The 22,173-nt window shown below is 45.8% G+C and overlaps 2 protein-coding genes across 3 annotated transcripts in view; one reads left to right on the forward strand and one right to left on the reverse strand.

Moving 5' to 3' along the window:
* PSMA1 (proteasome 20S subunit alpha 1) overlaps positions 1 to 22,173 on the reverse strand; it is a 376,247-nt gene that overhangs the window by 114,263 nt on the left and 239,811 nt on the right. The gene's annotated exons all lie outside the window — the stretch shown is intronic.
* CALCB (calcitonin related polypeptide beta) lies at positions 9,274 to 17,536 on the forward strand. Of its 2 annotated transcripts, XM_083513434.1 has the most exons (5): positions 9,274 to 9,348; positions 10,973 to 11,068; positions 11,612 to 11,734; positions 14,697 to 14,881; positions 17,029 to 17,536. In XM_083513434.1, exons 2-4 carry the CDS (start codon positions 10,983 to 10,985, stop codon positions 14,854 to 14,856), a joined length of 369 nt encoding a protein of 122 aa, XP_083369560.1. In that variant the 5' UTR covers positions 9,274 to 9,348; positions 10,973 to 10,982; the 3' UTR covers positions 14,857 to 14,881; positions 17,029 to 17,536. The 2 variants fall into 2 exon arrangements, with proteins under 2 accessions (XP_083369560.1, XP_083369559.1); XM_083513433.1 differs by lacking the exons at positions 14,697 to 14,881; positions 17,029 to 17,536 and adding an exon at positions 12,637 to 13,053.

Below are 22,173 nucleotides of genomic sequence, written 5' to 3' on the forward strand. Positions count from 1 at the left end.
AATTTGAAAGACTATGTAATTTGAACAGCTTTCATGTATGGTTTAAACTGGCTTGACCGTCTGTTCACCAAATCATTTCACATCTGCATGACAGGCAGGGTATACTACTGAATTTAAGGACAGCCTCCATTTAACATCCTATTAAATTTGTGTGCCCACACAAACCTACAAACACAAGTTCCTTTTATATGCTTTGAAAATAACTGATGGAAAAATATTTCCATGGTAGTGTGAAGCAATTGAGATGGTTCAAACGAGGGAACATCCTCCTCCATCTGCAAATAAATCTAAATGAGACATTATGAAGGCATCTATGAATTCATGGGTGTATCATGAGATGCTTATCTAAATTTATGTTAGGAAAGTTAGCACATTTTCAGTGAGGTCATAAATTTCTACTGAAGAAATACAGATATGGTGTTCAATACAGGAACAAACAGTGCCAGGGAACTGATTGTGGTGCTGGATCCCATTACCTCCTTCTACCATTTTACAAGGGACGTGGGTGGCGCTGTGGTCTAAACCACAGAGCCCAGGGCTTGCCGATCAGTCCGTGACTGGACCTAATGGTCAGGGCGTACCTTTACCTTTACCTTTTTACCATTTTACATTGCAGCATAAAAGAAGAAACATTGTTGGACCTTTTTGGCCTTTCCCCCCACCATGGGTCAACTTGTGGGACAATTCACTTGTCAGTCACTTGGTGTCAGCATGACCTTAGATCAGGCACCCCCAAACTCAGCCCTCCAGCTGTTTTGGGACTACAATTCCCATCACCCCTGACCACTGGTCCTGTTAGCTAGGGATGATGGGAGTTGTAGTCCCAAAACAGCTGGAGGGCTGAGTTTGGGGATGCCTGCATTAGATGGTTGACAGGTTGTCTCACCCACCTGTTGAAGTCCATTGCACAACACTTCTCAATGCACTGATTGGCTAGAGTCTTGTGCTGTCATGAGCCCACCCCCCTCCTTCCAGGGGAGCAATTTTTTCAAATCCTTTAAATCTGTGTGAGTTTTATATTAAGTAAATAAGAGCTAAATGTACATTAAATGAGATGATCTTTCAAGGAGGGTTTACTTTTTGAACGGAACAATTCTATACTCTACCTTCTACTGGTGGGAAGGTATTTCAATACAGCACCAGGAAAATGGCTACTGTTTCCTATACAGTGGTACCTCGGGTTACATACGCTTCAGGTTACATACGCTTCAGGTTACAGACTCTGCTAACCCAGAAATATTACCTCGGGTTAAGAACTTTGCTTCAGGATGAGAACAGAAATTGTGCAGCAGTGGCACAGCGGCAGCAGGAGGCCCCATTAGCTAAAGTGGTACCTCAGGTTAAGAACAGTTTCAGGTTAAGAACGGACCTCCGGAACTAATTAAGTACTTAACCCGAGGTACCACTGTATGTGCTCAGGTCAAGAGGGGAGAAATAGAAAAAAAAACCCTCATTAAAATGACAGAAACAGCAGAAGCACAGCCTGTGGCAATCAGTCAGGGACTGTGTTGACAACACTGTCCACATGCCCATGGAGGAAATGTTGGGCAAAGTGAAGAATAAAAATGTAGGAAATTAAATAGCTGTTGGTAGGTTTAAGGCATTTATGGCACAGTGACAGCTTAGGCAACATTGTAGAAGAAGCAGGAGAAGTTCCAGTTTGGTGTAGTGGTTAGAGTGTTGGATGGTAGTCTAGGAGCCTAGGAGGGTTCAAATCCCCAGTCAGCCATGAAAGTCACTGGGTGATCCTGGGCCATTCATAGCCTTTCAGCCTTACTTACCTCACAGGGTTGTTGTGAGTATAAAATAGGAAGGGGGGAACTATGTATACAAAGCTGAGCTGCTTGGAGGAAATGCAGGATGGAACTGTAATAACAAATAAAGGGACAACTAGATAACTGGGCCATATCTCAGCTGATTTCAGGGTGATTTATGTGAGGCAGATAGAACACAACTTTAGGGTTTAGCCACAGTGATAGAGGAGGGAAAGAGGATTCAACAAATATTGCTCACCAAAATTGCTCATCTTAAATTTCTCAACTACTAAAGGGAAAATAACCACCCCTTTACAAGCAAAACAAAAAAAGAAAGAAAGGGAAATGATCCTGTAAGCTGAGTCAGTTCCGCCAACCATATTGCTTAATTTTACTGTGTCGTAATAAGTCATTATTATATTTATAATTACATTTTCCAGACTGAAGGAGATTCTGGGGAAGCTTGCTCACTACTTCGTGACAGTGTTCTGGTCCTAATAAAATGCACTTTGCTTTTTTTACTGTTGGATTTATTCTTATGGACAAGCATGCCTACCTGTATTTATCTACATTTATGGCTACATTACTGTATTTACAGTTACTGCGCTTAGAGACAGAATAATTCATTGCTTAACAGATATAATATAGTCAACACATTTTTTCCAGAAATGCATTTTTTAAAAATTCTTGTAAGCACAAATCCACCTGGCACTTCCACCTGCTCTAGGAATTCTCATATAAGTGGTGAAGTCAGGAAACAAAGATGGATGCAGAAAATGAGGTGGGTGGAGGCAGCTCCAGGTGAGTCCAACGGAATAGCAGAAGGGATCATAGTGACTGAGGGGGAGGAGACAGAACAAACTTCTCACTTCTCCCATCTGAATTCCCTGGCTTGTTACCTTGATGATACTTCTAGATCAGAAAGAACTCTCCTCTCCTTACCTGGACTTTTGTGGGTAGATCATCAATCTAACTCATTGTCAACAAATCATGACTCGGAGCAAAAGGTTGTCACATTGGTGATGAGATGGGTTAAACTGTACACCTGAATAACCCTAGGGCCTTTGGCTCAGAGGCATGCCTTGAGATGTAGTCCATATGTAAACTCTTCCATCAGGTCAACCTATGGTCCTCTAGATGCTGTTGGAACTCAAATTCCCATCCACACCAGCCAGCATGGCCAATGGAAAGGAATAATGGGAGTTTTAATCCAGCAATTTCTGGGTTGCTGATCTCAACAGACTAAGGGCAGATCCACACCATACATTTAAAGCACATGATCCCCCACCCCAAGGATCTTGGGAACTGTGGTTTCCAACTCACAGAACTACAGTTCACAGAGCCCTTAACAAACTACAGTTACCAGGTTTATTTGGGATAAGGCATGCGCTTTAAATATGCATTAGATATGCTTTAAATTTGTGGAGTAGATCTGCCCTAACTAATGTCATCAGAGTTGGCGCAAAACATTTCTTGGCTGCGGCTGAGCAGGAAATTGGGATTAACCCAGAGCATTCGCATGCTCCTTGACTCATTTTGATTGCAAAGCAGCCAGTTGCTATAAAAGACAGCTGGCTTCTTTAACTCTTTCAGTTTTTAGGAAAAAAAAGTGTTGGCTGAAGGAACAGTTCACTTGTCCCAGAGGTATTAAGCTAGAATGAGCCCACAGTGACACTAATTTTCTTAATGGCAGTGAATCATGGGGGAATTCATTTTTTGGTGAGACATTCTGAACCAAGTTTTGAAAGACTCCAAACCCTGTTTATTTCAATATATTTTATAAGTCTTGTCTAAATTTGTTTTTGTAGTTCAGCAACATACATGTCCAGCTGGCCATGTCCTCCCTGCAAGTTTAAAAGAAAAAGGGGAAAGGAAAGATGCTGTGGCGAGCAGGGCCTGTTTGCAGCTGCTTCCATCATATCCCGCTGGCTGGGTGGTCCCTTGGGCTGTCCTGTGAGGCCCTAGACCTCAGTCTCCAGGTCCACCACTTGCTGAACAACTAGCCACACTACCAAGGGCATCTGTAACATCCCCATCCCATTAAACCACTAGGCATTGCTGCTCCTTTCTGAGGACTGGTCACCCTCGCAAGGACCCAGCAGTTCTCAACCATTGTGGCTCAAGAGCGTCTTAGTTTGAGGAGTATCCCACAGATTCTTTCAATAGCAAGCACACAAGTTGTTCTTCCCCCAATTCCCCCACCCTCCTTCCTTAAAGTGTGTGTGTTTGTGTGTGTGTTTGTGTGTGTGAAAATTCCTGCATTGCAGGCGGTTGGACTAGATGACCCTGGGGAATTCCTTCCAGTTCTACGATTTTGTGAAAAGGGCACCTAACTCTTCCTACGAGATTGCTTTAACGTTTCTTTCAGACCCAGCAATCCTGTGTCCCCCCCTCCCCCCAAGACAACTGCAACTCCTTACTACTGCTTTGACCCTGTGCACGTCAGAGATTTAGGGGGTTGTCTCTGGACCCCTTCACCTTCCAACCACTCCCTGAGATCAAATTTGACGCTCATTTGGACATTTTAGGTGGAATTCTAAACAGCAGCTTTACCCACGTCGGAGCTGTTGATCCGGTGCCTGAAAATCAAATACATTATAGGAAATCAGGCAGATCCTGGATTGGTCAGCATCCGACTACTTTCTGCTTGCTCTGAGCTTCCTCCGGGGATACTGAATCCCGTGTCTAAACAGAGGGTGTTTGTTGATTCAGACGAGACGGATGAATGAATGAATGGAAGAAGACATAAACCCCCTTTAAGAGAGGAAAGGGATATACGTGAGTTAAAGTTTCCTGTGATTCTGCTGTGCCTGCAGCCCTCAGACCTTCAAGGCGGGAACTGCCAGACGATTGCACACAGCAGCACAACGGTCCATTCAGCATAGTTTTCTCTACACGGACAAGCAGCAGCGTTTCAGGCGAGGAGTGTCTTTTGGCTGCCGCTATGGGCTGAACCTGGGACCTCTCGCATGCCAAGGAGATGCTGTGCCACTGAGCTGCGATCCTTCACCATATTTACTTTGCCAGTTTAGGCTGCAGTCCTAGCCCCACATGCCTGGGGAGTAATCCCGCACTGGATTCAACAGGACACGCTTCTGAGTAAACAGCGCTAGGGTTGCGCTGTGACGTAAGAGATCAAAGGACCGAATTCCTTTGGCCAGAAACAGCCAGGCAAGTTTGCATATTGAAGCTGAGCACATGAAATGGTAGGAAGTATTAACCTGCTGGGTTTCTGTTTGTCAATCAAGTTTTAAAGGCACCGGAGCCCCCGAAATTGGGGGCTCTCATATAGAGCTTTTAAAATATTCTCTGTTTACATTTTGCTAACTGGAGACTTCGGTTTTATTAGTCTTTCCAGGCGGACCCCACAGGTGCCAAATGTTTGTTTCCTTCCTATTTCCAAATCCAATGAATTGGGAAACGCGTGTGTTTGCTCAGAGGTAGACCTCACTGCTCAATGAGACTTCTCTCAAAAAAGCGTGCCTCAAGTGGTCGCCTACATAATGGGCAGCGCGATCCTATGTGCGTTTGTTCAGAAGTTGCTAATACTGCACAGTAATCGGTTCAGCAGGACTTAACTCCCAAGAAATTGTACTCGCAGCCTTCGACGATCATAACCCTCGTATCCAATGTGACTACTCAGGAGTAAATACGGGGCGCGCTCTTCTTTATTCTAACGGCTGGACATCTAGCAATTTCCGCTAGAAACCGCTTCACTAATTCGTTCCCAAGCAGAGGACTGAGCGCCTACTCGGTGCCATACATTGCAGAGAAGGAAATGCTCAGGACCATAACGTTACAGGTGTGATGTTTCATCCTTCCCACCCCCAATCTGGTCTTGCTCTAAACCTAAAAGCATTCTTTTCTTTTAAAATAAAAATATATCCATTGGAATTTCTCTTTGCTTTTTCACGGCTGGTTTCGTATCGACCGCCGGTGAGCAAATTAACAGGAGAATAGGATCCGCTCTCCTGTTAAGAGTGGCACTCGCTTTGGAAACACGTCTGAATAGCGGCAGAGCGGGGAACAGGGGCTCAGCCCTTCGCTTTATCCAGGAGGAGGGCATTTCCACATCCTCTTTGGCAGGGCTGTGGCGGCCACAGATTTTTCCGCGCTCGCCATTTGCCTTTCCCCATCCATCCCTTGGCCCCCAGGAGGGGAGAGCGCTCTGGGGTCCGGCACACGGCTTTCCCCTGGGCATCCAGCTTGTCCACTGGGAGACCAGGATGCATTACAGTACTAGATGGGTCGCTGGCCGGATCCAGCATTACTCTTTGAATGTCCTTCTGGTCATCACCCTCTGGAAAAGAAATTGCCTGGCTGGGTCTGGACTGGGAGGAGAGAAATATCGTGGCAGGAGGCAGGGGTGGCTGTGGAGAAAGTCTCCCTCCCCGCCCCCCACCCTATTTTAGATTGATACTCAGGGACGACCCTTGCCCCACACCTTAGCTATCTGCTGCTGCCCAGCCTGTATCGGCTCCCCCAGCCACAAAGGAGAACGCAAAGCGCTGAAAGGCAGGGAAAGGTTTCTAGAGCTCACGAATCTAACCAGACACCGGGCTGTTTGAGCACCAGCCGCCTCCCTGGCGCCTCTAAAGCCGCCTGCGCGCCCCCTTTCCCCGATCCCAGGTTCACCTGCACGTGGGATCATCCTGGCGCCAAGCAGAGAGAGACCCGTGCTGGCCCCGAGGGCACCGGGGAGCCCCTGCTAAGTTTTTAAGAAAGACGAGGGAGAGAGAAATCAGACGTGCTCTGGACTTTAGCTATTGCAAACAAGCTACCCCACAACCTCCCCTCCCCCGCCCTCTTTAGGCCCCGCCCCCACGTGCCCGTGGCAAATTCGAGCCGGAGCCGGGACTTCTCTTGCTGCCAAAGGAAGATTGATAAACGAGGAATCCTCTTAATCCTACAGGGGGGCGGGGGTGGGGGGAGGAAACGCAGTTTGATTCTCCAGTGAAGCTGCCACGCAAGCTTTGCTGTGTAGGCGCAAAGAGGAGACGGGGCGATCTGTACCTATCCGGCTTCCGATGAGAGACGGATCTCCCGCGGATTACGAGATGTCCCTCTCGAGAAAAAAAGGACACCCCTCGAAGGGGAAAAGTACACACACCCCTCCCGCTCCGGCTTCCTTGCGAAGGTGGCTTGTTATTGTTATGTCTAGCGCCTCCCGGGAACCCAAACATCCTGCCGGGAGGAGCAGGTGTCCCCGCGCCAGGCACGACTCGGCGGCGGCCAGGCCATGACTAAGAGTCCCCTGGAGAGTGATGGATTCGCCTCTTGTCGCTCCTCGCCCCCCGCCGCTCCTCCTCCACCTCCGCTGCGGACGCGGCGCTTGGCCCTCCAAGTGCCCGCGGCTCCGCCGAGCAGCTGGAGACTTGCCGGGCGGAACGTGACCACTTCAAGCCGGGAACAGGCACACACCCCGGCGGGAGGGAGGAGGGGGGTTGGCGTGCGTGTGGTCTGACGGCCTGTCCGCTGCCGCCTCCTGCAGCAAGAGGCGCGGGGAGCTGCGCCCCCCTCGCCCCACGAGGCCCTGGACAAGGCGATGCCCCGCCGGGGGCTCTTTCTTGGCACCAGGGTTGCGTTGGGCAGAGAGAGCAGGCGAGCGGCGGTCGGTCCTCTCCGGCAGACTCCGGGCTGACTGGCTCGCGACGCCCCGAGGCCGTCCCTGCGCGGGGCAGCGCTGCCCTCGGGGGCGCCTAGGCAGTAGCGCGCCTCCGGTCCGCACTGCATCCAGGGGGACCTGCTGCAGCGAGCAAGGCAAACGCACTCGAAGTGTTGGCGGAGGATCTCCACAATGCAGAGATCTTAAATATAACTCAGTACAGTGGTACCTCGGGTTAAGTACTTAATTCGTTCCGGAGGTCTGTTCTTAACCTGAAACTGTTCTTAACCTGAAGCACCACTTTAGCTAATGGGGTCTCCTGCTGCTGCCGCGCCGCCGGAGCACGATTTCTGTTCTCATCCTGAAGCAAAGTTCTTAACCTGAAGCACGATTTCTGGGTTAGCGGAGTCTGTAACCTGAAGCGTATGTAACCTGAGGTACCACTGTGCATACACCTATCACGATCCTTATTCAGAAATACGGAGAATAGCCCCTATCTTCCCCGTGAGAAACAGGTAAAGGGTCTGTGTGTGCACCAGGGCACCCCTCCCCCATTGATTCAATCCCCATTGATTCAATGGTTGGAGTGGGGTTATGGATCATCAGGCTGCCTCTGGTTTTCTGCCTAGTGCGATTTAGATGCCGGGGGCAGGGCGTTCAAAGGTTTCAGCAACTCAGCTTCCTTTGATGCTTGTGCAAAAATTAAGCTGAAGGTAACACGAGTGACGCCCCTGACTTGGTGTTTGAATGGAGTTTCGTTGATCCGTCCCATCTACCCGCGGTTAGGGCCCCCCGCCCTTACTAAAGTGACCAGACCTTAAGCATTTTACACCGCAAACGCAACTTTGTTGAATTCGGTGTCTCGGGGAAATATACAGAGGCAGCAGGAGTCTACCGATGCTTCCTCGGAAGTAAGTCAACCACTGAAGTCTTACTCTCAAGTAGCTTCACATGGGATGTCAACCTTTATAAAGGGTTTATAAAGGCTCTCTAGGGTATTCTGCGAAGCAGGTTAGGCGATATGTCACTGTCACGTTCACAGGTATAGGAACGGTGTGGCCTTTATGTGTAATCCTAAATATCCCCTCCCTGCCTGTGCTTCGGATCGCAATTGCAAATAATGTTTGCAATCCCATGTACACTTAGCTGGGGGTGAGAGCCGTTGAGCACTGAGAGACTTACTTTCGAGTAAACATGCATAGGCTTGAGATGCACATTCTTTAATGTGTGGAATAAAAATGACTGTGCATTGTAAAAGTGTTCCCCAGAGAAATGCTCGGCTGGGTTTGGGAGAAGAAAGAGCCTTGCGCTTATTCAGGGATGGATGCCAACTCCGTAATGAACGTCAAGAGCCGAATTCTCTACACATCCACTAGCACCACTATGGCCATTGTAATATACAAAGAAGTTTTTAAAAAGGAAAGCTGCCAACTTCCATTTTCTGCAATGCAGCATTTTTTGCAGTAGATGTCGCCTCTAATAAGTAAATAACCTGCCCTTTGGGTTTGTTCATTAAAAAGATACGGTAGATTTTGTAGGGATGAGAGTATGGGGTGGCCTGGATATTATTAATGACTCGAGACGATTTCCCTTACATTTCATTAATCGTCTGATATGTCCCGCTCCCCCCCTCCCCGCGTCCCCCCCTTTCTCTTTCTCTCTCTCTCTCTTCGTCCGATGACCTCAATGCAAATAAACCTATCAGATGTGCCTAAATGACTGGCAATTTTTTTGTGAATGGAATACTCAGTGACTGGAGGATGACGTAATTCGGGAGCTGGGGTTTCGTGGTCAAGCGTGGATTGGTTTTATAGTTGATAACCGAGGTGCTGATTGGCTGGCGGGCAGCTCGTCGAACGCCTACACACTTTTGCCCTGGCGGTAGATATAAAAGGGGGTCGTTGGGCACGGAAGACCATCACGACTGGGAAACGCACACCGAGGCCGCCACCTGCACTACGCTTTCCTCAACAAGCTTTGCATCTGAAGGTAAGTGCCTTCTCCTTTTACTGACTTTCCAGTCCAGGGAGTGCTGAAAAGGCTTCTCCGTGGCGGAGAACTTGCAACTCCTCAAGTTCGGAGGATGTTAGGCTGATGCTGGGTCTTGTGGCGTCTTCGTGCTTCTCTCCTTGGATTCTTGAGCAGAACGACTTTTTCCCAGATATGCTTTGACAGGTATTATTTACTAGTCACTTGCTTCGGAAAAGGCGTGAGCGCAGAGAAACGCCTAGGTTGCAGAATGGCCGTTTAAAACCATTTCCCATTCTGCAAGGGGAAAATCCCCTTTCGTTCGTGTAGACTAGAGGCTGCCCGTTTAATTCTGAGTATTTTATCAATAAGAGTCGTGCAAAAATGGCACGTGGGAGATGCCTTCAAGAAACCTAATTTCGTGTAATTGGGAATGCTCCTCTGGGTATGACTGCCCCCGAGAGTAACTCTGCTGCAGCAAAGAAGAATCTCGTGGCGCCTTCAAACTATTTTATTGCAGTCTGAGCAATAAAAGGGAACTGCCTGCTTCCATCAGGTGCAGAAAGGTGTTGGACACAGAGGCGTGGCAGGAAGGGGGAGAAGAACCGTTTTACAAAATGAGTAGGGCTGCATCTCTATACCCATTTACTAGGAAGATGTCTCCATTGAATTCAATGGAGTAGCTATATATAGGATTTCACCGTAATGAACTCATCTGGACACTAGAGACACAACTCCTGGCATAATATATTAGTTTCCTTTAAGATGCCACAGAGCTCTTTAAACAAAAGTATTGCATATGCAGATGTCTGTTCTGAAAAGCCATGCAAGTGTGAGGACCGGGGCTTATTATATTCCATATAATTTCTGGATTTTGTTTTTCAGAAACAATTTTTAAATCATTTCCGTAACAGGGCTATTTATTTAAATGAGGACAACACCCCCCCCCCCCATTTTTCAAGTAATCATTTATTTCAGCGCACAGGATTATGCCTCCCCACTATTCTTTTCAATTTAAAACAAAATACACAACATTTGTATATGCAGTTATAAATGCACATCTGGCCGCATTTTATTCGTTTCCCTTGATCTTTCGCGCTCGACACGATTCCCAGCATTGCGTGAAAATTATCAAAGATTTCATAGTATTGGTCCCCATCTATTGATGAAGTTGACCTGGATGCCTTCTGTCCTCCAGCTATAGATCAACTCCGCTAAATTTCCCAATTTTCTTCTTACCTGAGCATTGGCGACGTATGCATCCTTTGTAGATCACACTTCCAAAATAAAACACACACAAATCCTACCAAATTGGGGGTGGGGACCGATGCAAATAGCAGATGATCCCATGACCCTTCCTCCCCTTTTTTTAAAAAAACCTAGGAAATTAAAGGATCCTTAGAACCTCGATCCTGTTACGCATGCTAACGCAGAGCTGGCCGTAATCCAGTGAGGGGCTTCTTCCCAAGTGAGTTTGCGCAGAATTCCAGCGTTAGGATGGGATCATAGCTGTCAACGTTTCCCTTATTCCGAATAGGATTCCTCTCAAGAAAAGGGAAAAGTTGACAGCTATGGATGGGATCCGGGAAGATGCAAAGCGTGGGAAATGGCCCCTCTCTGAACGCCAGTCCTGTTGATTTTGCAGAGACAACGCCATGGCCATGGTGAAGATGTGCTCCTTCCTGGCTGTCTATGCTTTGGTGGTGTGCCTGATGGACAGCTCCCGGGCAGTCCCGCTAAGGTAAGAGGCAGCAAGCGGGAGGACAAGGGTCTGCATGCAGAGACTTATCTTGAACGCCTCTTTGGCTTTGGCGATCGCCAGAAAAGCGACTGGGGCGGCATTTGGAAAGGAAACGCGGCCGGTTCTGCAGAGGGGGCGGGCAGCAGAAGGCTTGGCGTCGAGGGACGCGAGTGCGCGCGATTGCCCGCTTGGGCAAGATCCCTTGACACGGATTAGCCTAGTGGAGTGGGTGGGGGTGATGCAGGGAAGGAAAAAGGCTTCACCCACCTCCCACGCCTTTCAGCGCGTGGTGAAACAGGGACACTCGTCTGTGTTCGTTAAGGAAGAAAACGGGAGGGCAATCTACGCCCAGTTAACAAGCTCAGCGAGCGTGGTCTCGTGTGTATGGACGAGTTACACGTGTGCGGTGCTGTGATCCCCCCCCCAGCAGTTCGATTAGTTGGGCTGGAAAAAGGACCCTCCCGCCCCCTCCCCCTTGAGCACCCCTCCTTTTGAGAGAGCGACGCTAGCCTTGAGCTCTCCCCCCTCGCTCCCTCCCCACAGACCTGGCTTGGAGCCTGTCACAGACCGAGGGAGCATGGGCGACTACGAAGCCCGGCGGTTGTTAAGTGCGCTGGTGAAGGAATACCTGGGGGAAGAGCTGGAGCGGGCGAGCGAAGGGAACAGGTAAGGAGAGCGACAGGCCGACGGGGAGGTCGGAAGGGGTGTCGCAGCGGGGATCGGGGTGGGGGGGCACTCTCCTCTCTGGGAGTGCGGGCTCTTTCCTGGCAGATCAGCTGATGGGACCTCTTCTCCTCCCTGGGATGTGCAGACCCAGCTCCTGCGAGACGGGTCCCGCCATCCTGATGATCCCACTCTGATAGCCATGAACTGGGGTCTCAGATTGGTCTTTTCTTAACTTGCTCTCTTTTGGGTTACTTCCTCTTGAGTTACTTTTTCTTCTCGTAAAAAAAAGAGAGGCCTTGCAAGTTGAAAGAGAGGGGGTTAGAGTAAAGTGGGGCAGCAAGAGGTACGTCTTGGTTTTATTCCACCCCACCCCCGTGAGAAATGCACAGAGTTCTTCTCATCACAACTCAAGCTTCTGCGCGCGCCCGAGTCAGTGCATGCCGTCGAGAAGAGGCGAGGCGGCCTTCCAAGTGCACGCAGCGCCCCCTTCCCTCTCCAGGCCGAGTCTTGCAATTGCACCTGCACTTCCCTAATGAGCTCCGGTTGCAAAGCATGCTGATGAATGAGACTCACCATGCATGCCGGATGATCTTGAACTGTCCCTCCCCGCGTCCCGCCGGGATCGCTAACTGTCAGCATCCCAAGCAAGCGAGCAATTAATCACTTGCCACTTACTACAGCCCGATCCTCCTTCCGATAGAGCCCTTTTGCATGGACCTTGTTGCGCCGGCACTGCGTCGAGATTGTCTTCTTGTTTTTTTAAAATGTCTATTTGTTGGTCGTTTGGTCTCCTGCTGTGGTTTTCGTTTAGTCTGGGCTAGGGGTGGGGATGGGATATAACAAGGCATGATGACTGCGCATGGTTTTCTGTTACTTTGTTCGGCATGTTTTCCCCCCTGCAGCTTGGATAGACCTATTTCCAAACGCTGTGCCAACCTGAGCACTTGTGTGTTGGGCAAACTGTCTCAAGAATTGCACAAATTGCAAACTTACCCTCGTACTGACGTCGGGGCTGGAACTCCTGGCAAGAAAAGGAATGTGCTGAATGACCTGGAAAACGAACGCTATGCAAACTATGAGGAAGCCCTCGGAAACAACTAGAATGGCTCTCATCTCCTCTTCCTCTTATATTTTTTTCCTCCTCTTTTTTGATGCATGTGGATCTAACCTTGATTGCTAATTTTGCTATGTTCTTTTGAATCTATTTTTGAGTGCGGATGTGGAGTGAAACAACTTCAAGTTAGGAAATTCAGGCTGCAATCCTACACACACACACACACACACACACACACACACACACACACTTACCTGGGAGTAAATCCCATTTAGTCAAATAGGACTGACTTCTGAGTAGACATCCTTAGGGTTGCAGCTGTTAAGAATATAACACATATATGGGGGGGGGGGGGACGGGACTTGGCTGAAACTGGGGAATAGCACAAGCCAAATTAAAATGAGTAAGGAGTAGCATTGCCTCGAATTTTCAACTGATTTTCTTAGATGTTTATTTTACAAATAATAATCCTTTGATTTCTGGCTACGCATTGTAAAATAAATAAATAAATGTTTCTTTCGTGCCTGACCATGCAACTGTTCAATAAACCTATTTTTCTATAAGGATTAGGTCTAGTTTCTAATTATGAACGGTGCAAATCAGTTAAAAAAAAAAAAGATGGCTTTTCTGGGCATGATTTTAATGGTGCTCAGCTCAGGGTGACTGCTTTGGAGTCATGCTTAAATAAGTATTTTAAAATGCAAGGTATTTGCTCAGTGCAGGATGAATATACAGGGTGACAATTTTTCTCCAGTGAAGTCAGTGGGAAACGTCACAGTGGGAATCAGTCATCCATTATACTCTTTGTAGCAGTACAATACGTAGTTTGCAAATATTAGAAATGTTAGCCAGTTACCAAAGTTATATTCTGATTGAAACCATCCAGGTAAGAACTTTAATACTTTATTTCTATTTCATTGTTCATTGATTTTGCCTGAAGCTATGTAAGGTGCAGGAGTAATTTATATTGGTTAAGAACATGTGGAGAATGGGGCCTTCTTCAATATTCCTTGTGGCTACATTGTACAGACTGCCTTTATTTACAAGGTGTGTCTGTTTGTAATTTAAACATCCCAAGTATTTTTTATTATACTGAGCGTAATCCAGACAAAGTTAAGCCCTGGCAGTACTTATTTTTCCACTGAAATTAGCGGAACTTAAAAGTGATTGTTTTTGAAAGGTCGAGAACATAAGAACAGCCCATCTAGTTTAGCATCCTGTTTCCTGTTGTGACCAATCAGATGTCTCTGGGAAGCCCACAAACAGGAAGTGAAGGCATCTTTCTCACACCCTTACTCTCCCAACAGATGGCATTTGTGCCATTGTGCCAGTATGCTATGATTTGCCTTTTGGCTGAATTCCAGGGCACCAAGGCAGCAAGCTTATACTCATTTGCTTGAGAGTAAGACCCATTGTAGTCAGAGGGGCCTCCTTCTGAACAGATGTGCATAGGATTCCATTATAAGGACTACAAGGCTAGCCATACTTGCTTCCTGGTTAGCACTGAGATAATGTGCTTCACTTCTGTTTAAGCAGGTCTAACTGCATTTTCAGGGGCAGTCATCTGCCCACTGCATTGCCTGACTATGGACAACATCTGTTGAATCCAAAAGCATTACTTCTGAGCGATCAGGCTGAGGATTACAATCTCTGATGGATAGAAATATCTGGGAAGCCATAGAGCAAATGTCAAGGTGTCTTTGAAATGCTGCCTGTCATTATAGCACTGCAGAAGTCGATTGCTTCAAGCCTGAGCAAACCGAATATAGAAATCTTTTAAATATGGATATAAAGTACCAGCACAATTTTATCTTCTCAGGCATTTTCCAGGATTTTGCTTATAAAACGTGGTCTTGTTGAAAGATGTGCTCTGTTTCTCAGATCTGAATTCTTTCTTTCGGAAAACAGTGTGACAACTCAGAAGAGGGCATGCAACACAGCCACCTGTGTGACCCATCGTTTGGCAGACTTCCTGAGTAGGTCAGGAGGAGTGGGCAAGAACAACTTTGTACCCACCAACGTTGGATCAAAAGGTTTTGGCAGGCGAAGAAGAAATGTTCAGATGTAATCTGCTGAATGACCCCTGGAATATGGTAAGTGCATTACAGGCATATTTCAGCAATATCAATGTCTTACTGATTTATATAAATTTCAGTGCTTGGCTGGATGTCATATGAATTCTGGACCTCATTGAGCATGAAAAGCAAAATCTCAAACAAGAGCAGGATTTCACCTGCGGATAGGAAGCCTGTGTCCCTCTAAATTTTGTCAGTCTCCAGCTCCTGTAACCGCTTGACCATTGGCCATGCTAGCTGGGGATGATCAAAGCTGTAGTTCAACAACTTCTGAAAGACTACAGGTTCTCCATCTCTGCTTAAAAAAACCCATCCCCTCTCATCAATAAATTACTTGTGGTTTGGTTTTGTGTTTTTTTACAAATTCAGGAGGATATTAGGGAGAAAGTATGTAGATGGTCATTTTTCCACCTTAATATTTAGTTGGAATAAACATAGCAGAGTTAGATCTTCATAGTTGCGCTTGATATTAGCAGTGGAATCATATGCATTCCTATTCAAAAGTAAGCCCCACTGTATACAGTGGGGGTTAGGATTGGAGCTGAAATGGTTCAGCTACAAGAACTGAAATTTATTGGCCAAGTAATGGATGCTTCATGGAAGCCAATATTACCAATCATAAAACAGAATGAATTATTTGTTCATTGATATGTACATCTTAACATGCAATGCAGGCATTCTGGGGTTTTATTTAGAATCCTTGTGTTACTTGCCATGCATTTGGTCTGCCCAACTACTGCCATTTAATGATTAGTGAATGAAATGTGTGAAATGTCATGGGAGTGGTAGGATTTTCTTTTAGAGGTCAAGATAGTGGTGAGATTCCATACTCTTGTCTCACTTCCCTGTACTCTAGTCTTTCCACATACCTCTGGAGTTAGAGTTAGGTTTGGCAGAAACCTTCAGGCTCCCACCACTTTCCCCTTATTTTATTTTATTTTATTTTATTTATTTAACAAAAAGTGCATACCACTTGTTTGTTAAAACAATCTGTAAGCAGTTTAAAAAATATAGAATATGGAACATTAAAATTATTGCTTAAAAACAAGTATATAAAAGCATTCAAAATAGGAATTAAAATCAGCAATAGCTAAGAAAAGAGAGAAAGCACCTGTTACTTCTGTATGTCTGGATATGCTTTCCTAAATCAGTGTTTAAGGTGCTGCCTCCTTGCGCTGTTACCGCAGCATTGTATATTTCTGCATGGAGATTTCCCCACTGGGTTGAAATGGATGTTGAACTGGCACTGCCAGCTAGCTCTGTTTCTCCTGGAATGCTTCCAGATTTTCCTTCCAAGTTGAAGGGTGAGGAATGGACACTCTAGGTCCCTGGCCTTGACTTAAGATTCTCCTCTAGCACAATAGCATGGGGTGAGTTGGCATCAGTGCAGAAAAGTAGTAAGAATACAGTGTTGCTCTCAGGCCACCCAAACAATTTCTGAGATCTTCTTCTTCCTGTCCTTGACTCATTTTTGGCAAGGCTGGTCCTGAGATGGCTCAGATATTGTAGAAGTGGATCACCTTGTTTTCTCCATCATTTAGGTTGCCTGAGGTTCTAATATCTCACCAATCTGAATACTAGATGACTTGTGAGATAGTACATTTTTAATGTATTTTTTTCTACTTTAAATGCTGAAACATGAATCTGGTCATCCATAGGCATATCATAACTGCACTAATATCTTTCAAGCAAAGGCTTCCTAAAACAAACCCCTTTGATGGTTTTTTAAAAAACCCAACAACCATTGTATGAGGTGTGGCAATCAGTTACCCAGTGTCCTAATTACTCAGGGGGTCATTTCTGGGACGCTCAGGTCACTGGAAACATAAAATTTTGGGAAGCAGTCCAATGCTCCCTGAGAAGAGGGCCAAGATGCCATGGACTTCCCTGGAATTCCCAGCACTGCCAGAGGTCTACCTGATGCAGTGGAAAAAAGTGCCACCACCAATGTTGCTGTACTGGCATTGGGGCCTGGCACAGGATGTTTGGCTTGTGTGCCAAGAAAGGCTTTGACCTTGAAGTCCCTCATTCCCCCCCCCCCCACAAGAAATAGCAGGAAAAGAAAAGCTACATGGTAGGGCGTAGGTAGCTCCATCAAAGATCACCCTCCACTCTATAGGATTGCTCTATCAAATTTGTGTAACATCTAATTTGATTTCTTTCAGATTGCCATGAAACTGAGCAGCAAACGCCTTTTAATTTCTCTTGAAAGCAACTTTCTTCCATAAATCAAGATGGCCGAATAAAAGACTCATTTTTGCATCCTTCTAATATTGAAGAAATGTTTTTGTTTTGAAATTAAATTGAAGCACTTCTGTTATATATATAAGAGATATATATATCTCAAGATAATTATTCAAATTAAATTATTGTATATTCTTTTTATATGCAGTTCTATTTCAAATAAAATGTGACAGCATCTATTTATTTACTTATTTATCTTCTAGCATATCTGTGAAATATGACCCATGCTATTTATCTTGGCAATACTGCCAAATCTCGGGGATTACACTAAATTGCTGCCTATCAAGGTATATCTGTAAGATATGGTGTGCTGTGCCTTGATGTAAAACAGTTAACTGACATGATTGTACAGTATGTTTAAAAAAATACACTTACAATATTGTATCATTTGTGAATTTATGCAAGATTAAAAAAAGTATTTTAGATACACATGGATTGAGAAACTGATCTTTCATTTAAACATTTTCTTTATTGCTAATTTACTATGCAGATATTTGAAACTCTTGGCAGTGGTCACTGTTGGATATCAGATTCAACAGAGCTTTGCTAAATTTCAGCACGGCACTTGGATGTTCTATCTAATGTCTGATGCTATAGAATATTAACAGAAAGCAACAATTTGAATGTTCAAAACCAATAAATCCCTTGTTTGCAGACACCCTCATATGTAAAGCCAATTTTTTTTTGGTTCCGTGTCTGCTCCCAGCACTATGGAACCCTAGTCATGGCTATGACCAGTGTGTGCTACAGCAAGTCAGAGTGTACCTTCTTATGGATAAGATGGAGAAATTAATGTTTTTCTCTCCATGCAGTATTTCCCTTTGTTACTGAGTGTGAGGATGTACACCAGCTGCTTTCTAGATGTTTTGGACTACAGTCCTCATCAGTCTCCATGCTGTAGCCTGTAGTCCAAAACTTGGGGGTGGCAGCACCAGGTTCACAAAGGCTGATTGATGTAGATGGAGAACCTGCCGGCTTATCAAGGATTGCAGAAAACATACATTCCTAGCTGTTGGGTAGTTTTAGGCTACAATCCTAGGCATGCTTACCAGGATGCAAATCCACTCAGTTCAGTGAATTCCATGTAGACGTGTATAGGACTGAGCTCTAAGTATATTTAAACTTCAATCCTTTAGCACACAGTGAACTTGGCAAAAGAGATTTGTGAGTAAACATGCTGCGAGGGTATCATAAGGAAGCACAAAACAGAAGACATCCATCTGCTCAGGGCTGGCATCTGAGGCAAACCCCAAAATGATGCCTCCCAGCCAGGGAAGAAAGAAAGAATGAAGATCTAAATCAGGAACAAAGGGGTGGGGGATAAAGATCTACACTGGGAGTAAGGGTGGGAGGAAACCAGCAATACCTCCTATTTGCAGAGAGGCTGCTGTAGAGGTGGCATCCAGGGGAGGTGCTGAGGAGGCAGCTGGTCTGGCCTCTAAAGATCTCACCTCAACCATTGGTGCCAGATGGCAACAGCAGTGGGTAACACATTCCTTGTAGGCCAGATTCCACTGCCCCTTTGGATCCTGCTGCCAGAGGCAGCAACCTCACCTTGCCCCATAGGTGGGCCAGCTCTGCGTCTGCTGTAACAAAGATGCTGAATACACAGAGAAGCCATTTCAGACTGTAAGGCTCTGAAATACCAGTCTCCTTTGAAATCAATTTGACCAGGCTGTCACTTTGAGTCTTTTCCTGGAAAGAGGTTTTCTGGTTAGGAGTGGGAAACTGGGAAAATGATCACCAGAAAACTTGGCTAAAGCTATATTTAAAACAAAGTGTTTTATAAAAAGAAAAGAAAATGAACCCCCTGCTTTTAAAAATATTGAATGTCAGATTAATGCTGTGTAAGGGTATAGGTAAAGGGACCCCTGACCATTAGGTCCAGTCGTGACCAACTCTGGGGTTGCGGTGCTCATCTCGCTTTATTGGCCGAGGGAGCCAGCGTACAGCTTCCGGGTCATGTGGCCAGCATGACTAAGCCGCTTCTGGCAAACCAGAGCAGTGCACGGAAACGCCGTTTACCTTCCCGCCGGAGCAGTACCTATTTATCTACTTGCACTTTGATGTGCTTTCGAACTGCTAGGTTGGTGCTGTGTAGTTCACTGCAAATGAAAGCTGATTCTAAAGCCAGTTCCGTCAACTCAGGGCAGACCATTATGGAATCATAGAATCATATAACTGTAGAGTTGGAAGGGGCCTCAATGGTCATCGAATGACTCTAGTCCAACCCCCTGCAATGCAGGAGTCTCAGCTAAAGCATCCATGACAGATGGCCATCCAACCTCTGCTTAAAACCTCCAATTTGATGAGGATCCTCTCAGTTCCTTAATTCAAGTTGTTTATTGAACATTGAACAAAATAATAGGCCCAGGACAGAATCCTGCTGCACCCCACTTGTCATTTCCCCCCATGATAGTCAGGCACCATTTGTGAGCACTCCTTGGGTTTGGTCAGTCAACCAACTACAAATGCACCGAACAGTTACCTCGTCCAGCCAACATTTTACCAGCTTCTCTGCAAGAATGTAATGGGGGACTGTCAAATGCCAACTGAAATCAAGATACTGTACAGTATGTCCACAGCATGAGACTCTTCTTTGTTTTTGAGAAACACATGCTGGGTCTTAGTAAAGCATCATTTTGTTAGTGCTCATAGACCAGCCATTTAATTATCTGTTCTAGGACCTTCCCTGGTATTGATGTCAAGCCCATCAGTCGGTAATTACCTGGGTCTTCCTTTATTCCCTTTTTGAAGATGGGGACAACATTTACCCACCTCCGAGTCTGTAGGGACTTCACCTGTTCTCCAAGAATTCTCAAAGATCATAGACAAAGGCTCTGAAATTACATCCATGAGCTCTTTTAGTACCCTTGGCTGCAGCTCATCAGGCCCTGGAGATTTGAATTCATTTAAAGTAGCTAGGTGTTCTCTTACCACCTCTTTTCCTATCTTGGGCTGCAGCTCCCTCCTTACATCCATTATTCTGTTATCACCAGGTTGGGCACTGCTTTCCTCTTGGGTGAAGACAGAGGCAAAGTAGATGTTGAGCAGTTCTGCCTTCTCTCTGTCACCCAATAGCATTTCTCAGTCTTCTCCACTCAGAGGCCCTACCACTTATTTGTTCATCCTCTTGCTTTGAACATAGCTGAAGAAACCTTTATTATTATTTGTAACCTGTTTTGCAAGTCTGAGCTCATTCTGAGCTTTGGCCCACCTGACCTTCTCCCTGCAGCTGTTGGCTACTTGCGATTTCCCCTTTCTTCCATTTCTTATACATGCCCTTCCTAAAGCTCCACTCATCTGTAAGCTCCTTATGCAGCCACACTTTGCATCCTACTTTTCTTTCTTGTTGGAATTGCCTGCATTTGTGTCCTCTCACCTATCAGAAACTCCTATCCATCTTGGACTCACTTCTCATTGAGTTTTTCTGACCATAAGATCTCACCCATGGTCCTTAAGTTTTTTGAAATCAGCCCTCTTAAAGACCAGAGTGCATGTCCAACTACACTCAGCTTTCCCAGGAAGACATGATAACTTCTTCACAAGGTTCCCAGTACTCCCAACTTTATCAGTCAGTTCCTCCCTGTTGGTGAGGTCCAGATCCAAGATAGATGACCCCCTTATCCCCCTCTCCCGCTTCTGTGAAATTAAAAATTAAATTGTCAGTGAGGCAACTGAGGAATTTGTTGGACTTTATATTATTGGCAGAGTTTGTGTTCCAACAGATATTGGGGAAGTTGAAGATTCCCATGACTACTATAGCTTTCTTTATATTTTTCTCTTCTTTTTTTTTGAATGTTTGCTAATCTGCTCTAGGAAGGCATCATCCAAGTCTTCCATCTGACACCCATCTGACATCCAGCAGACACCCACAGTAAGGTCACCTCTCCTACAATTTTTACTCCTATACTCTCAACATGCCTTTCATGCTCCAGACCATGGATTTCTTCACAAGTGCACACACAGTAGACCTTCACACAACAGAAGAAAAGCCTGCCGGATCTGGCCAGCAGTCCAGCATATCCTGTCCCAGCATCCTTAACTATTGGCCATGCTGGCTGGGGCTGATGGGAGTTGTAGTCCCTCAACATATTTTAGGGCACCAGGTTGAGGAAGGCTGCTCTAGGTGATTCTAATATGCAGCACCCAAACAACCCTCATTATATAGGACAACTGATGTAAATTTAAGCATGTTTTGACTCACAGAATCACACCAGATGGTCCTAGTGTAGTGCTCTGATGGTAAAGCAGATGTGGGAGAGAAGCTAGCATCTGTTATGCAATATGATGCTGCTCACATAATTAACTCAAGGACCCACCTTCATCCACTTTGTCCGGTAATTCTCATTATTTGCGTCTCTTTGCTTATCTCTCATTGGATGAATTGAACCTATCTTTGTGAAAGCCTTCCTAGCTTTCTATGCAAGAACTAAGCAGGGCTAATGCTATTGTTTCTGTCACAGAACCTTGCCAAAAGCAAAATTTAGCAGACAGCAGTAAATTCTGGTTTTAGCGATCACATCCAACACAGTCATGTATAATTAGCAGATGGAATGTCTGCATGTGGAGTGGGTAATTTTTATATATTTTTTTAAAAGAAACTATTTAGATAATGTAAGGCTATGTATACTTTTTATTCTTTCCTGCATGAACATAGATAATTACCATGGCCACAAGGTGAAAATTGCAGCTCTCTGAAATCCATGGATGTTTTGCCGTTGCCTTAATGGGGTCAGGGTGGCAGATTTTGCTGAGAATATATTACTAACCTGGATTTCAGAAAGGCAGCTCTCCAGTAGCTCACATTTATTTTTGTGTGAGCTGTAAGTATTAGTAGCACTTCTGCAAAACCAGGCCCAGATCGAGGGAGGGGGTAAGGGGAGGGCCTGTGCCCTGACTGGTGTGTTAGGAGGGCATTAAAACAGCATCCTGCCCTGATGGCAATACAATGTGGGAGAGAGAGTAGGGAGGTGTGCTGTGGCCATAGCACATTGCTCCGTGACTCCTTATGTTCCATCCGGGTTCTGCTTATTAGAAGACATGGCTGGATCAGTAGGAAGGCA

This window comes from Podarcis liolepis (assembly GCF_965112155.1).
Source record: "Podarcis liolepis genome assembly, chromosome: 1".
Lineage (NCBI taxonomy): Eukaryota > Metazoa > Chordata > Lepidosauria > Squamata > Lacertidae > Podarcis > Podarcis liolepis.

Excerpts from the sequence above, each read along its gene's own strand:
- CALCB (XM_083513433.1), top strand. The coding sequence starts at position 10,983 with ATGGCCATGGTGAAGATGTGCTCCTTCCTGGCTGTCTATGCTTTGGTG. Across the intron at positions 11,069-11,611 it reads TCCCGGGCAGTCCCGCTAAG|ACCTGGCTTGGAGCCTGTCA; the intron begins GTAAGAGGCAGC and ends CCCTCCCCACAG. Across the intron at positions 11,735-12,636 it reads CGGGCGAGCGAAGGGAACAG|CTTGGATAGACCTATTTCCA; the intron begins GTAAGGAGAGCG and ends TCCCCCCTGCAG.